The 15,638-nt window shown below is 35.2% G+C and overlaps 1 protein-coding gene across 8 annotated transcripts in view; it reads left to right on the top strand.

Moving 5' to 3' along the window:
- Positions 1-14,946, top strand: part of ZNF280D (zinc finger protein 280D) — a 50,036-nt gene extending 35,090 nt beyond the window's left edge. For 7 of the 8 annotated variants that reach the window (XM_048317487.1, XM_048317486.1, XM_048317484.1 and 4 more), the window contains one exon: positions 12,437-14,946. In XM_048317487.1, the coding sequence (XP_048173444.1) occupies positions 12,437-13,073 (637 nt within the window). In that variant the 3' untranslated portion in view covers positions 13,074-14,946. Of the gene's footprint in view, positions 1-101; positions 200-12,436 lie in introns of all 8 variants that reach the window. The other variant, XR_007206544.1, reaches the window with a different exon arrangement.
- Positions 14,947-15,638: the final 692 nt, after the last annotated feature.

Below are 15,638 nucleotides of genomic sequence, written 5' to 3'. Positions count from 1 at the left end.
ATGTAATAACTATGCGAGTACTCTTCTAATGCTCAACTCTCTGCTTTGCACAACCATTAACATATTTTTAAATGAACTGACAGCAGACATTTTTGTTGCAGGGCAGTTGAAAGTGAGCAGGTATCCTATACTGCCTTGGCTCACTGATACATCATTGTGGACCAGAAAATTGAACCCAGTCCAGCTTGGGATTATTTTGGTATGTAAGCAAACAAGGATCTGACCAGACCTTTTCCTTTTTCTTCATGCATTGAAGCTGTGGTATTCTCTTCTTGCATCTTTTAGACAGCAGGTCTGGTCTTTTCTCCCAATATTGTAGACAAAGGCCCTTTTTGATAATGTTCTCTGCTTTGCAGCATTGATTTGCAGCTTTTTGGGGGCTGTACCCAGTTGAAGAGAGGCTTACCAGGAGTTTCACTTATGTGATGCAGCGTTTCTTTGCTGCTCATGTGCAGTGTTTCTTCCCTGTTCCAGTCTATCAGTATCATCCCAAGCTAGAGTAGTGTGTAAATGGGATGTATATGAGCTGATATCAAAGCCCATTTTGTTCTGAACTTGATCCCACCTTCTGAAACTAAAAGGCTTTGTCATTCTTTTTGGGTGTACACTAAAGCATACAAGTCCTGATCTATTTAATATTCAAGTAAGTTGCATTTTTTTCCTGCCAGTGACTTTATGGTATATAGTGGCAAAATATGCTTTGAATGACTTCTGTTGCATTTAACTGCATAAACTGAGTCTTGGCCAAAGGAATTTATTAGCTGCTTTGCTCTCTGGTAGGTAAGCTTCTTTTTGCTCCAAAATACTGTGAGAGGAGGAAAGCACTTAATGGAAGTACATATATTTATTGAGCCTTGATTCTGAGAGTGGAGCAGCTACAGTTCCAGTTCATTCACACCTTGTTCTTTTGGTATCATGTCTCATCTTCAAGGATGCTCTACTCAAGCTGCTGAGACATCTGCTGCTTTTGATTTTACTGCTTCTGACTTAATCTGCAGTTCTAGATTATCTATGGCAAGTTTATCCATCAGGATATGTGATGAGCTTTCCTTTTGCCATGATGAACATCTAATGTTCCTCCAAACTCAGCCTCCTGTTTACAGTGGATATATCTTGATTGAATCTCTCATTTTCTAGCCTGCAAGCAACATAACAGATACAGCTTACCTCACTCAAGGATAAGTCACTGATATAACTTCCTAGTTGCAAGAGTTTGGTTTTGGTGAATGTAAGCTGTTCTTGATTTGCAGCACTTTCTTTTTCTGAATAATCAAATTCTCTGAGATTAATTCATTTTGACCAGTTTTTTTGTCCTCTTGACTTTTAGTACTCAAACAGTCACAGGTCTGGTGATAGTGAGCTTCTGCAGCCATCGTAGTGTTGCTAATAATGGCAAGGATCCTGTCATCCGTTGTCTCTTTGTTTTGTGACTGAGCGTCTGCACACTTAGTACTCTAAAGTCTTGTTCTTTTTGCTACTTTTTTTCCTTCTGACAGAAGCTGTGTTCCTTCTTGATTGCTGCTGTTCAGCTTCAAGCATCACTTACCTACTACAGGTTTTTCTTGCAGGACTTAATTCTGTTTTGACACAGCAGCATTCAAAAAAGCATAGTGGATTTGTGTTTTCATTGTGAACATGCTGTTCATTTCAGAGGAAGTTGAATCCGTATTTCACTTTCATTCAGGTTTCCGACAACAAGAAGAATGGAATGTGATTGCAGGTTTTTGTGGCTTTCAGAAACATTTTCTAAGAATTTCTCAGAAATTACACTAGATAGACACTTGGATTTTAAGTTATATGAATTATACATCTTTTGAATGCTTATTTGGAGTATTATCCTTCTGTTCTTTTGCAGCTTTGATACAGAAATTAAGATTCCAAACTTGTATTTTGAAAAATTATAGACTACTTCTACTTACAGATATGAGAGATTTGTGGAAATGGTTCATGTAGACTCAATTGGCCTTGTGACATCCTGTTTCCATTTGTGTGAGGATCTCGGGAAAGTTACTCATGTGGAAAACTCATAAAACCACTTCTAAATCATGCAAATAAACCTGCCTGCCTTAGTGTTAAATCTGTCTTATGGTCCCAACAATTTATGTGAGTAATGCAACATATTAGACCATCTCTGCAAGGGCAGAGCATGAATATGCATGATATAACCAGTTTAGCTTATGGTCAAAAATTTAAGATTTCATTTGTATGTACCTTAACCTCTCTTTTTGTTATTTCTAGGACATTGAGTGTCATTGCTTGACTAGCCAGTTATGTCTAATATTTGCTTTGAAAGTCTTACAAACAAAGTAAATGTTTGTTTCCGTAATTGTTACGTGTAATTGTGCAGCATTTAAAGTTACATCTGTCAAAATAGACAAGTTCTGCTAGACGGTGGGATTCGTTAAAAAAAAAGCCAACACCCAAGAATCCCAAACCCAATGACCTTTTCATTCTTTTGGGTGTGAATAGATTTAAATTTATTAATGCTGGGTATGATTCAACTGAGTGTCTGGAAGATACCTTGAGTCACTCAAAGTTGCTTTCTATAAATTCTTGAAGCTACAGTCATCCCAGAAAAGGTTACTTTTGATTAGGTGTGGACAAAAGAGAAATATTTGGCAAGATTCCAGCTGAGTTTGTTCTGCTTACCCAGTGAGCCTTTGGTAGTAAGAAAACATGAGAGATTGCTGGGAAGACAGTGCCTCCTGATTTGAGCTCTGTGTGTGGGCAAATATATAGAATTTTGTTATGTGAGAGCAGGGCAAGCAATGAGACTGAGTTTCCGTAGAGTACTCCTATTTGTCCTTAACTGCATTTTAGAGTCTAGTTTTTGTTACTGACTCCAGGTCTCTTCCTTTAGTCCTAGGTGGCTCTTCTCCTCTCGACTAAAGTTTCAGATCAAACTGAATTTAGACTTCAAGGTGTCTAAATTATTTTTCTTATTTGACTTTTGCTCTGAATCTCTTTGGTTTTATGGCTGATCCATTCTATTGACTATCTCAAGGTGAAATTTTGTGCTCAGGTGCTCCTTTTTTATGGGCAATTTTTTTAAAGGCTTGACAATTAAAGGACATGTTTTCATTGTTCTTAACTAGAACTTTTTGTAGAGTGAAGAATCTTTGGAGGGTTCTAGAAAGGTTTCAGAATTGCTCAAAATTGTTGGACCAACAGGCTGTACTTACTGGAGGTGGTCAAAATCTTTATTTTCATAATGTTCTTTCCAGAAGCACTGTAACTTCACAGATGTAAGAAAGTATTGCCTTTGTCAATGTTGAGACCTATGGGATTTAAGACTTCTTGTAGCATAAAAGTGTTGGGAACATCACAAGGTGATAATTTTCTATGGTTTAGTGTCTATTCATGCAACTTCTGCCAATTACAAATTAGAAGGAACTGCTTTCTAAAACTATTCCTAAACAAAATTAAGGTTGCGAGTATACATCATGTATCCAAGGTAAACCATAATAACAAAGATATGGTTACTACAAAATGTTACAAACTCTGCTCGTTTCCAAACCAGCATAAACAATTAGCCAGTTTGAATCCATTCTATCAGCTATAAAACATGAACACAGAAATCTCTCAAATTGGATCATGTGAAGTAACATTTGTAATGGATTTAAAATAAAATAGATACTGGATTCAATTCACATCCATTTAATTTAGTGGCAAAACTTTAATTTATTGAGACAAGAAGAACAGTTTTGTCCTTGGATGCACAATACTTGATATATTTGTGTCTAAGTTGTTCTGGTCTTTCAGGAGTGACTGTTACATGACAAATGGCTATTTCCAACATACTTGTTTTAAGTTCTTGCATAGAAATCATTAAAGCAGTAAAGCTAAACTAAGTATTTGGTGTTGCATCGTCTTCCACTGGTGGGACTACTCATGATTAAATACCTCAGAGTATTTAAGTCCTGACCCCAAAAAATGTGTTCTCATTTGATTTATCCTGATTATTTCTCTGTTAATTAGAAGAGTATTTTTACAGTGCTAGTGAAACCAACCCTTTTTTATAGATATTATTGCCATCTATTGTTGCAGAGTAAGATATAATAATAATGTGTAGTTGTTTATGCTACAGTTTAAGATGCTGGTTAGGTCCTAGAGCATAATTCACCACATTATGAATACCTTCTATGTGCTTAAATTCTTTAAAAGGTGTGGATTTAGGCTGCTCTTTTGGATTTAGGAAAGTACATGTGGTTGATCAATCTAATATTTGTATACAGTTTTCAGAACATTTAAGTGGTAAAGCTGTTTTTTGTGTCAAGTATTTTGCACCCTGTAGACAACCATTAAGACTTGCTGAGGTTGTGAATAATTTAATTTATGATTAATAATGTTATCTAAATATAATAGAGGCGACACCGTACTTCAGCAGATTAAATTTGCTTTAATGCAGCATCGACAAAGAAGATACAGGCATAAGCAATTTTGAGGGCTTTGTTTGGTTCTGCTTTTCTTCTATAAGAAACCTTTGAAAGGTTAGATTTTGTTAGAACTGATGACTTAAGAAGTTTTGCAGGAGATGCTTCTTGCTATCTGTGCGATAACATTTTCTTATAGAAACACAGAAAATCAATTTTGGTGATGTTGTGATAAGCTGTTTAATTAATGTGGTTTTAAAAGTCAATGAATTTAAATAATTTATAGCTCGTCTAATGTATGGACTGTGCCTGTAAAGGTATTTTGCAGGAAGCATCCCCTCTAGATAGTAGTTGGAGGTCAGCTGCAATGTTTTACAGTTGTCCTAAAGTAAACTACAGCTCTGTTCTGGGTATCTGGGTTATGGTAGACAAGTAAAAGATAACTGAGCTTATACTGTGGAATTTTTTTGTCAGATAGCTTTATGCACTAAATTTAACATTTCAGATCTTTAAAATACTTCAGTTATGGTTTAAAAGGCCTTTCTGGTGAGGAGATCATTCCTCAGGTATAATTAGAATAAAAGTAATGCTCACTGTCTTAAGAATGTTGCTTGCTGGTTTTCCTGAGGCAAGATAACTGGAAGAGGTTACATAAAACAAGTTTATCTTCTAATTTCTGTACACCCAATAAAACACTTCGAAATTCTGAAGTATGTTTAAGCTCAGCATAAGTATCAACTTTAAAAATCAGATTCAGATTACCAAATTGCTTTCTAACTGTAAGTATTTTCATCCTTATCTCTATTTCAACCATACAGTGTTTTCAGACATTGAATCTTAATTTGTTATCCACACCGAAATCTCCAGTAGAGAGATAGAAGCTAACTTGGGGGTAATGTCTTGTCCTTTCTACACACCGTCTAAGAGTATGTCTGAACTTTGTATCTAGTGTGAAGATCCAAGACAATTCTTTAACTATATATATACATATTACTGATCATGGTGTTCAGACGATGTGCATGGTGTAAGAATCCAGCTCTGTGTTTTACTGCAGAAAGCTGGGCAGTGTCAGAGGCATATCTTTGGTGGGGCTGCCACCCCAGAGATGTGCAGTTTGTAGTCAGTCCCTTTGGTTGAGTTGAATGTCAGACTCCAATGAAAGAATGGTTTCCTTTCCTTGTGTATCTTCATATTCAGGGAACCTGGAAATTGGTAACTGTGAGATCTGAAATAATATTGACTCTGAACTGTAATTTTTTGAGGCCTATCAGAAATCTAAATGATCTCACAGTCCATATTAACATTTTTTGAAAATATCATCTTTGGATTCTGATCTTACAGATTTTTTTTTTTAAGAAGTTGCCCTTCAGAAAGGGCAGTCTTGTTACAGAAATCCCAGATGGTCAGAGAGTGGGAGAAGTCCTCAGACCTGGGAAAGATTTGTCTTGTAACACTGCTTGCCAGCTTTCCAAAATGCAAAGATTTTGGTGAGTTTCTTTAACAGAAACAATGGTTTTGTAGAAATGAGAAGACCATTCATTTTCATTCCAATGTGTTAAGAAAGATTGTCTTACACAGTCACACCTTTTCCATAAATTCCATTACCACTTCTGGTATGTTTTCTCTTAGTTTTTCTTTTTTATCCCATATAGTTTTTCAGCATTATAGATGTCAAATTTGCACTTCTTTTTCTCAACAAAATTGTGTTCCATAATACTGGCTTTCATTTAAAAAGTAAAAAATGCAACCTCTTCTGTCTAAACCCAAATAAAAACATAACTAAACTCAAATCCCACACTGTAGCTCTTACAGTTGGAAAAGATGGAGAACACAGAACAGAAAAAGCTACTTTGATGTTAACTGAGTTTACAGAGCATCTGACAGACCTTTCAGAACAGTGAGTTGCTGCTCTGTCGGTGTGGTCTGGGCCATGTGGAGCCTTTGGTTGTTTTTTCCAAGGTGTCATGGAATGCCTGTTACTTTGCTGCAGCCAGATGCTTGACATTTTGGATGTTTGTTGAAATACACGGCAGGAGGTCAAAGGACAGACCCTTAGGGTGCTGAAGAACCAAAAATACAAATGGAAGAATCAGGTAGTTTAAAAATATAACATTTAAAATTTGAAGAGATAAGTCAAGAAATCTTTCTTTTCTCATAGTTCTCAGGGGCAAATAGGTCAGCCAGGGCAGAGGAGAGTGGTGGGTAGAGAAGGAGGTTCTGTAGGAGAAGATAGAGTGCAATAATTTTGAGTTGGAAATAGTTTCTTAGCATGGCTCATTTGTGTTTGAGTTTTGTATGGCAGAAATAGAACAAAGTACAAGAATCATATTCCAAAGGGCATTTTATAATATAGAAGAAGCTTAACTTTGCCATACAATTTTCAAATACTTGCCATGTAATTTGCCCTCATTGAAACAAAATATACCAGTTCTGTGGGGGAAAAGTTACTATGCTAAAAGTATGTAGCATTGTTTATGTAGTTTAAAATAAGAGGTGATACAAATAATAATTTTAAATGTTCGTCTTTATATACAGTGACCTCTCCTATTTTTGAACCAAATTTAACTTGAAGTTGTATTGAGACAGAAAAAAAAATCTGAGTAATTAATTTTGTCACTTAGGCACTTTGTATTTCCTAAATAAGAATAATATATGAGTAAGATGCCCTGTAGTGTAGAAGAAGATGCTTTTAAAAGCCTGGTTGGCTGTTTCTAAATGGCAGTTTTCATTCAAGTGCTTTTCTACTGTTCTAAAAATGGAAGGAAAATTGAATTTGTTCATGTTGTTTAGAGTTAAAAAGTTTATTTCATTGGGTAAGTTTTAATAGAGAATCAAAAGTTTCTTCTGTGACAAGCGTTCTCTTGACTCTTCAACATGTTTACACTTAATGTAGTAGCATTTGGAGGGCTCAAACACTGTATAATGTTTAAAAATGTATTAACTTCAACTTGCTGTTCTTTGACTTTTTTTGCCCTTTTTGTGCTAGCAGAATACAAGTTTAGTTCAGAAACTTTTTCTGTCCAAATATAAAACTGTCCAGACTTAGTTTTCATCCTATTCACTAAGGCATAATTTAAATTGCATGTTTATGGAAAAAGCTACAATAGTTGCTTTCTAGTTTTGCTTTGTTTCTGTGGGTTTTGGCGATTTTTTTTTTTTTTTTTTTTTAAATTTGGAAGACTATTTGGAGACATCTTTACTGAGATCCATGCTTAATCTCTGTTACATAACAGATTTGTGGGAATATCAGTGTGAAAATACTTCTACAACTTTATATTGTCATCAGCTGCTCATGAATGTAAAATAAAAGGAATATCATTAATTATTACAGAAAATTTCAAGACCTAGTTTATCTGAAGGAAAAACAGAAACACCAGCTTTTGAAAGGTAAATACAATGATCAGCTGCATCTTGAAATCAGGTGCATAAAATAACACATGCTGTGTTATATATCAGGTAATTGGGCAAAAAATGTTTGATTAGTATTTTCATAACATTAGCTATGATAGAAATTTTTCAGTGGCAGTTGTAAGGTACTTCCTCAGCAAGACATGGAGAATTTAGATTCCAAGTGTCAAAACACATTTTAAGAAATGCTTAAACGGCAAATTAGTCAAGATTCATAGGATAGTAAATAAATTGACCAAATGGTTAAAAGAAACTTTTTTATCTTTTTCTCTGTGAGTTGACCGTATTACTGGGGCTATTGGGAAACAATTTTAAAATATAGTATAACATGTTAATTCTTGTCTATTTCTTTAGGCCTTTAAAGACCTGTGTCATTTATGGAAAGCGTACTCAACCAAATTCTTAGCAGAGCAAATATGTGAAATTCTTGGCTAACTAATAATTACAGCTCTACACTTAAATAATGCCAGTCTGGGAAAAGAATTGAAATTTTACACCTTTTAGTGACACATATTGTGGATAGACTTACAGTTATTCCAGATTCAACAGCCTGAAATATATTATCCCACTTAGTGATCTTTCACAATTGTTGGTGCAAATTTAACCTTTAAAAATGTAGTCAAAACTTAATTGTGGTTATTTGCTATATAGTCATTAATAGTGTCTTATAAAAAAACCCACTAACTGCTTTCAGAGTATCTCTGTCTGCTTCATCACTTTTTATTCTGTCATATGCAGTGTGGGTCAAACTATTTGAAATTCTGCCTTTCCATAAAATGCTGGCTTAATAATTGAGACTAAGTGGTTCAGGTGTTGGATGTTATCTCTGTCTTTAGGCTATGGATTAGTAAATGGTCACTGTAATTCTAATTGAATATGATGTGCTACTTCTTATCATTGTGTCTAAGTAGACAAAAATAATTTTAATATATAAATCTGATCTGTGCTTTCTGACGAAAACTTTGATGCTATTTCATAGGCTTTAAGACAGACATTTGGAGTGTTGTAGCTCTAGCACTAGAGATTCTCAGTCCTCACACTTTTCTCTGTTATTAACCCAAGGTAGTTATGTTGATAGTAGCAAGGAATTAGTGCTCCAGGAGCAGATCAGTAAATGAAAGCACTTGACACTGAAAATGCTGCATCTTTTCACTGCATTGAGGTTCAGAGGCATTATTTTGGACCAGACTCATGATCCCTGGACAGAGTTCTCATGCTGTGCACGCATGCAGAGCTGTGTGGAACATCCTGTGTTGGTTTGGACTCTTGAGGACTCAGCTCCGTTAGGGGTTGGAGCACTTGTGGATCAGAGCTTCCAGTTCATTTTCCTCAAAAAAGAAATGTAGTTTGCATGTCCCAGTACTGCCTTGTAAACCAAACCAGTTATGTGGGAACAATAAGGAATGGATCACATCAAACTGTTAATGTAAATGCAGCTGTACTACAAGTTTTGTTACCTGGAGGAATACTTTTCCGCAGACTGAAGGGAGTGTTTGCACACACTTTGCAACTACTCTGTTTGTAGATATGTAAATGTCATTCATTTTATAGGGTTGGGGTTTTTTTTTCTTGCTTGCTGTAGAATTTTTCCCTGAATTATTTTTAAAATCCTAATATGATATACCAATATAAAATACTCTAAATAAAGTGCAGTAAAAAAACTTGAGCTAGTAGGATTTTGAAACAAGTGATAAGAGCCTAACTTTCTTCAGCCTCACTTGGCACCAAAATCTTGCATTTTCTGTACAATGAGAAAAAAGAAAACTAAGTTGCTTTCATTTTTAAGCTTCTGTATCCTGATGTAGATGTATGTTTCTACTTAGTAGACTCCTCTCTTGGATTCAGAGCTACGGCTTGTGCTGCTCCCTTGGAGTAGTCTTACTGTAAGCCCCGATTTCAGATGGACTCTATCACAGCCAGCTCATTAACATATCCCATGCTTGGTGGTCAGGTCATGAACCTGGACTCATTGGTTTCATTAAACAGAAGTCAGATTTTGCATTCTAACTGTTCACTGACATCCTCTTTTCTGTATAATACAGCTGTTAATATTCTTGCGTTCTCCTGTATTTTTGATGCCTGAATTTTTAGTTCTCTTACACTGTAACCAGTCCTATCTGCACATAGTACTGAAGTACTTTCAGTTGCTAGTACTGGATAAAAGGCTTTTCTTTTTCAGCTACTGACATACTAACCGAATTAATTCTTGAAATACTGTATGATTTTTTCTTTTTACTGTGGTATTTTAGTGCATCACAATCACTAGGGTCTGCCGATTCATCTGCAGTTCTCAGCAGAGGCAAATTATTTCATTGGAGAGCTGTTCCGTCTAAAGGAACTTACTGTTGTGCTTGGCAGTCTGAAAGATCGCTGTTGTTTGTGGGTAATTGTTCTTGCGATGTGATTGTTGCACAACTACATATATATACGGGTATATATTTCTTTTCTTCCCCCGCCACTTACTTCTTCTTCCCTTTTTGTGTTTTTCCAAAAATGACTGAGAATAAGGGGCTGGGTTTAGGTGAAGGTGGGATTTTGGTTACTAGAAGATGAGGAAGATTGCAATGAATTTGTTTTATATGTTAAGGGTATATTTGTCCTTTTAGGAGTTTCTTGATGTGAATCTTGTCTCTGTGTGTGTATACACATGTGTAATCCATCTGGGTTTTTCAGTGTGGAAGCACTGCTCTTTGTGGGATAAGTAGGCATTACTCATCCCTTTATTTAAAACCTATTTTTTGGGATTTTGTATATCTGTGTTCAAAACTTCCCACATAAAGCAGAATACTGTGCCTGTTAGCTCTGCAACTAGGTCTTGCCCTCAAGCTGCTTGTTGAAAAATAGCAGCTAGGGGTCATATGTGTATACACTGTTTGATGAAGAGTTGACTAGATTTTCATATGTAAACAATTCTAAATATTGAACTAGTATTTATATGACTCTGTATAACTGAAGTCTTTCTCTGGAATCGATAAAGAAATTAGGAACAATTATGGCAAACCAGTTATGTCAGCCACAGCTGATGGGTGCTCCTGAGCATTGGCTTTTATGCTGGAACTTAGTCTTGAGTTTTCCCTCCAATGTTACCTTTTTTGCCTTTTTGTTTCTAGATGTCTGAGAGAAAAGAACTTGGATAGATAAACTGTGTATTCGAGAATGTCATCTACACTTTAGGTAGTCCACTAAATGAGAAAAAAACCCCCAAGCCCTAACATTTCTGTTTGAGAAAAGTAGCAAATATAGGTTGTAATTTGTTAAAGAGGTTGGCCTATCTCTTGAGTTCATTCCTTACTATGAATGAAAAATCGGTGTAACAGGATGAAAAGATTCTTATGACTACCCCAGTGACCAGTAAGATTTCACCACTGAAGGATATCCCAACAGTCTCTTATTCCTGCTCAAATTGTTCCTCTGACCTAGAGTAGAAGTAGGAAGTGGAATATTCTTGGATTAGTTTATATAAATGAAAGTAAAACTTGAAAAGAGATTTCTGAATGTTTGTAGCTCCTTTTCCAGAATAACCATTTTCTGTAGAACTCAATATCATTTATCATATAAATGAATCACTTGAATTGTATTAAATTCCTGGATGAGTAGAACACAGGTAGGTTTTCAGTTTGAAAATATATCAAAAAACCTAGTAGCAAAGAATTGGTTCTTCCTTTTAAGAGTTCTGAACTGTGTGTTGCTTACATAATTTAAATGGCTTTAGCCAAAAATTGTTTCAAACCACTCTTTAAAACCTCTTGAAGAAATAAAATAAAAATGCATTTTGATTAATGAGGTATTTGGTGATAACTGTGTTCCTCACAGCTTTTTTTCTGCGTGTTACTGTTCAGAGACTACTTTCAATTTAAATTTTAATAGTTCATTTGGGAGACTTTGCTCTTAATTTCACTTTCTAGATACAATTTATATCTGAAATCAGACAAATTACTGTTCTTCCAGCTTCCCCTTTCCTGTCCCCCACACCTTCTTTTGTCTGTCATCATCATCATTTTAGGTAATTCAATCTGCTTATCATTCTGAAAAACTTTGGATTGATTGAAAATTATATTAAACTTTTACCAGATTTCATCTTTACAGGAAAAATTGAACTTCTCTATTTCTGTATTTCCTCTTTATAAACACATGGTTTTACTCTGAAAGGTGAATTAAAATACTACTTCACAGATTCACTTTTTCAGTGAATCCAGATTGTGATTGCTCTAAATAAATTTTAGTTTTGTTAATTTAGTTTTCCAGCTGTTAGCTTTATTCTCATGAGTATTGCAGAGTCAGTTGGTGGTATAAAGCACTTTTATCTGCATCTGTGTCAAAGAGGCAGTGCAGGTAGAGGAACTATAGGTATTGTTTTGGGAAATTCTGTGTGTCACACGAAGGCAACCTTCCTTTCTGGAGCTGAAATGCAAGAACTAGAGTACTAATTGACTGCTAAATACAAAGCTGAGTTTGTAAATGGATAAGAAAAATGCAGCTGTTAATTAAATTCTGCCTTTCTTGCTATGAAGCCTCATGACAAATCCCAAAGAGGAAATCTTCAATACCCCTCTGAGTGTCACTTTGCAGAGTATAACCATGCATTGCTTTATTTCATTTATAATATGAAAATATAAAAATCATATCTAAAAATAACCTGTTTTGGTTTTTTTCAGGAAACAAGAGCATGACTCTTCAGATGAAACAAAAGAATGCAGTAGAAATCAAACTAAAAAAGTTGCATCCATTGAAAAGAGTGAAGACGACTCCTCACTGTCAAATACAGAAAATGTTCCTAGTTTGGAACTCCCTGGCAACAGCTCAAAGAATTCTTTGCATCAGAAAAGAGCATACTGTGATTCAGCCAATAACAAACAGTTAGTAGATGAGAGACAAAAATGTATTCCTGATGAAAGTGAGATGAAAACGTGCCAAAGTTCAGATGACGTTGTCCTGAATGAGCAGACTAAAGCGAGTACCTTGGATGAAACTACGCTTTCAGCAATGAACGTGAGGGACTTAAAGCTGACTTTGGGTGAAGATGTCAGTTTTGAGCAGTTCTTGAGAAAGAGGGATGAACTTGAATCTGTTAGTTCAGACATAAGTGAACAAGGCAGTATTCATTTGGAACCTCTAACTCCATCAGAAGTACTAGAGCATGAAGCTACTGAAATTCTCCAAAAAGGTAATGTCACACCTTCATCAAAGAAAGCAGGACAGCTTGCTGAACAAACAGATGAGACTTCTAGAGAAAGCAATCCCAGCAGAATGGAAACAACTGTAAACAAGACAGATGAAAATGAAGCAAGCTGAAATTGTGTTAATTTTATTGTTTGTTTTAAACTATGGTGAGAACACCATGGACCATTCCTGATAAGTGTGCTCGTGGATGCTAAATATTAAAAAGTTTAAAAGGGAGAAGAGAAGAGAAAGGGACACCAAAGGGAAGTTTGCATATGGAGATGGCATGTATGTGTATGTATGACTGAATTCATTAGGCTTCAAAAAGGTAACACATTCAAATGTATCTTTCTGTCTCTTGGATGTGATATATTATTAGATTGATACTTGAAAAGAGGGATAAATTCTAATTTTTTTATAGTTAACTAGCCCAGGATACGGTGATTTGTTCGCCCAAAAAGTATTTTTCTAAATTCTTCAGTGTGAATATCATTGAACTGGGGATTGAGTAGGAATTAACTTCTGATGCTGATATGGAGCACACTTGTAATGAAGGTTGTTGGTCTGCTGATAGCTTAGGTAAATATAAACCTTGGGACTTGGTGTCACATTCCTGTCTGTAAAAGCAAGTAAACAGAAGTATATTAGTTTGTGCACCTCTGTACAGGTGTAATTCTGCCAGGCTGTAAACTTACCTTAATAAACTTTCAGTGAAAGTGAAATTATTACAATAAAAATATATATTTGTGGGGTTTTCACTGTGCAGGCTGTGCAGAAATACCGAACATAACTGTATAAAGTAGGACATAATGCTGAAAGTACTGTAGCTGTTAGGCTTTTACTATTGGTTTAATTATTCTTAGCCGTAGACCCATAGGAATGGTCTGTAAGTCACACCAAAGTATGGTTTAATGCAAAAATGGTTTTAAGCAGAAATAAGGAAAACTCCAAACTGGAAACACCACCTGGCATGAGTTCTGCCATTTTGCAGCTGCTACTGGCTAACTTAAAAATAGAACACAAGGGCATATAAAGCAGAATTGTACAGTTTAATTTCAGGACTTTTTGTAGTCTAAGTTATGTACAGAAAGATGGCTGCTGGTTTTGGTTTGGTTTTTTTGTTTTGGGGTTTTGTTTTGTTTTCTAGTTAGCTAGATTTAGGAATGCATATGATTAACAGTAGCTTGCTCTTTTGATTTCATTGCTCCATTTGAAACATTCAGAATGTGCTTTTGACTTACAGTTTTGTTTTTAATGAATGTTAAATGTTTTGAACAGCTGTTGAAACACTGCTGTAAATTATTACTTTTTGAGTAAATATTTGCAACAAAAGTTTGTCTTTGTGTATAATTTTATGCTCAGCTGGAAACTTTGGGCTTAGGTTTCTCCCATTTTTTAAAAAGATTTAGTGGCAGTTCCCAAAAAATAAGTAACTTCAATATTGTGAATTTGAGATGTATGTTTCATTGGGGATTTTTGTTAGTTTTCGGTTGGTTGATTTGTTTGTTTTATTTTAGACTTAAATGAGCAAGTGCCTATGCATAAACATTTTTTGTACCTGTGTATTGTGGTATGATGTGCTAACCTTTCCAGACTATACAGATATTTTTCTGGCCCATCAGCCTGCGACTGAAGTTTCCTCTGTCCTCTTAAGTTCACCGAGCTCAGCTGCTAAGTGAGTCTAACAGTATTAAAATCCAGAGACTATCCAGCTTACTACTGGAGCCTCTAAATAAACCAGATCTCAACAGCCTCAAAAGTTCCTTCAAGCTCTAAAGAGATGTATGATTTACATTTTGGACTGCATCTTCATTGTCATCCATGCATGTGTAGAAGACTTTTAAAAAAGAAAAGTGGAACAGTTTACATACTCACAGCTCTTTGAGATCTGCCACTTTAAGAACTTCAAATACCATGACAGATGAAAAAGCTGAGAAGAATAAGTTGCATTATTCTTTTGTTTTTTAAAGATTTTAGTGAAATCATTAAATAGTGCTTTGGTTAACCGGTCTGATGTCTTCATGCTTTTACACATGGAAGATTACTCATTGCAATGCTTTATTTTATGCAGTTTAAAGCACTTTTTCAGCTACAAAACTGGATGTGTATGTTACCAAGGGAGTTCCTGAATGCATCTGTGTTGAAAGCCAGGGAAATCTGTAGTAGTTTTAATCCAGTTGATGATCTTCCATGCAAATTATATATTTTGAATAATGCTTTGATATGTGGTGTTAGAAAAGATTAAGTTCAACTGGAACCAGTTGCAATACTTGCAGTTTCCTCACATTTATCTTTTATTATGCAATTAAATTTTTCAAACATTTACCACTTTAATAAGAATTTGGAAGGATTTGGCCACATGGTGTTGAGAAAAGGTGGAAAATAGAACTCAAAGTTAAAAATCTGCATATTTGGCAGAATTATATCTTGATCATCTCAGATGCTTGATATAATAAGCATTTTTTGTTTCAAACCATGTTGACAATACTTATGCAAAGGGTAGTGTTAGGGATAAACCACTCAAATATCTTCTGGTCCTTCTGAAGGAAGAGGTGAAAGAACTCGATTGTTCTAGCAAGAGCATCAGATAGCTTTTCATAGGCAAGGAAGGTATATAATGAAAACACTGGCATAGTATTTTTGTGAAGAGAAAAACTAAAATTCATTACTCTTTTTCCTATATGAAGTAATTGATTT

The sequence above is a fragment of the Corvus hawaiiensis genome, chromosome 13 (assembly GCF_020740725.1).
Source record: "Corvus hawaiiensis isolate bCorHaw1 chromosome 13, bCorHaw1.pri.cur, whole genome shotgun sequence".
Taxonomy (NCBI): Eukaryota; Metazoa; Chordata; class Aves; order Passeriformes; family Corvidae; genus Corvus; species Corvus hawaiiensis.
The sequence above is the reverse complement of the archived record's forward strand: the minus strand, read 5'-3'. Positions and strand labels throughout refer to the sequence as shown.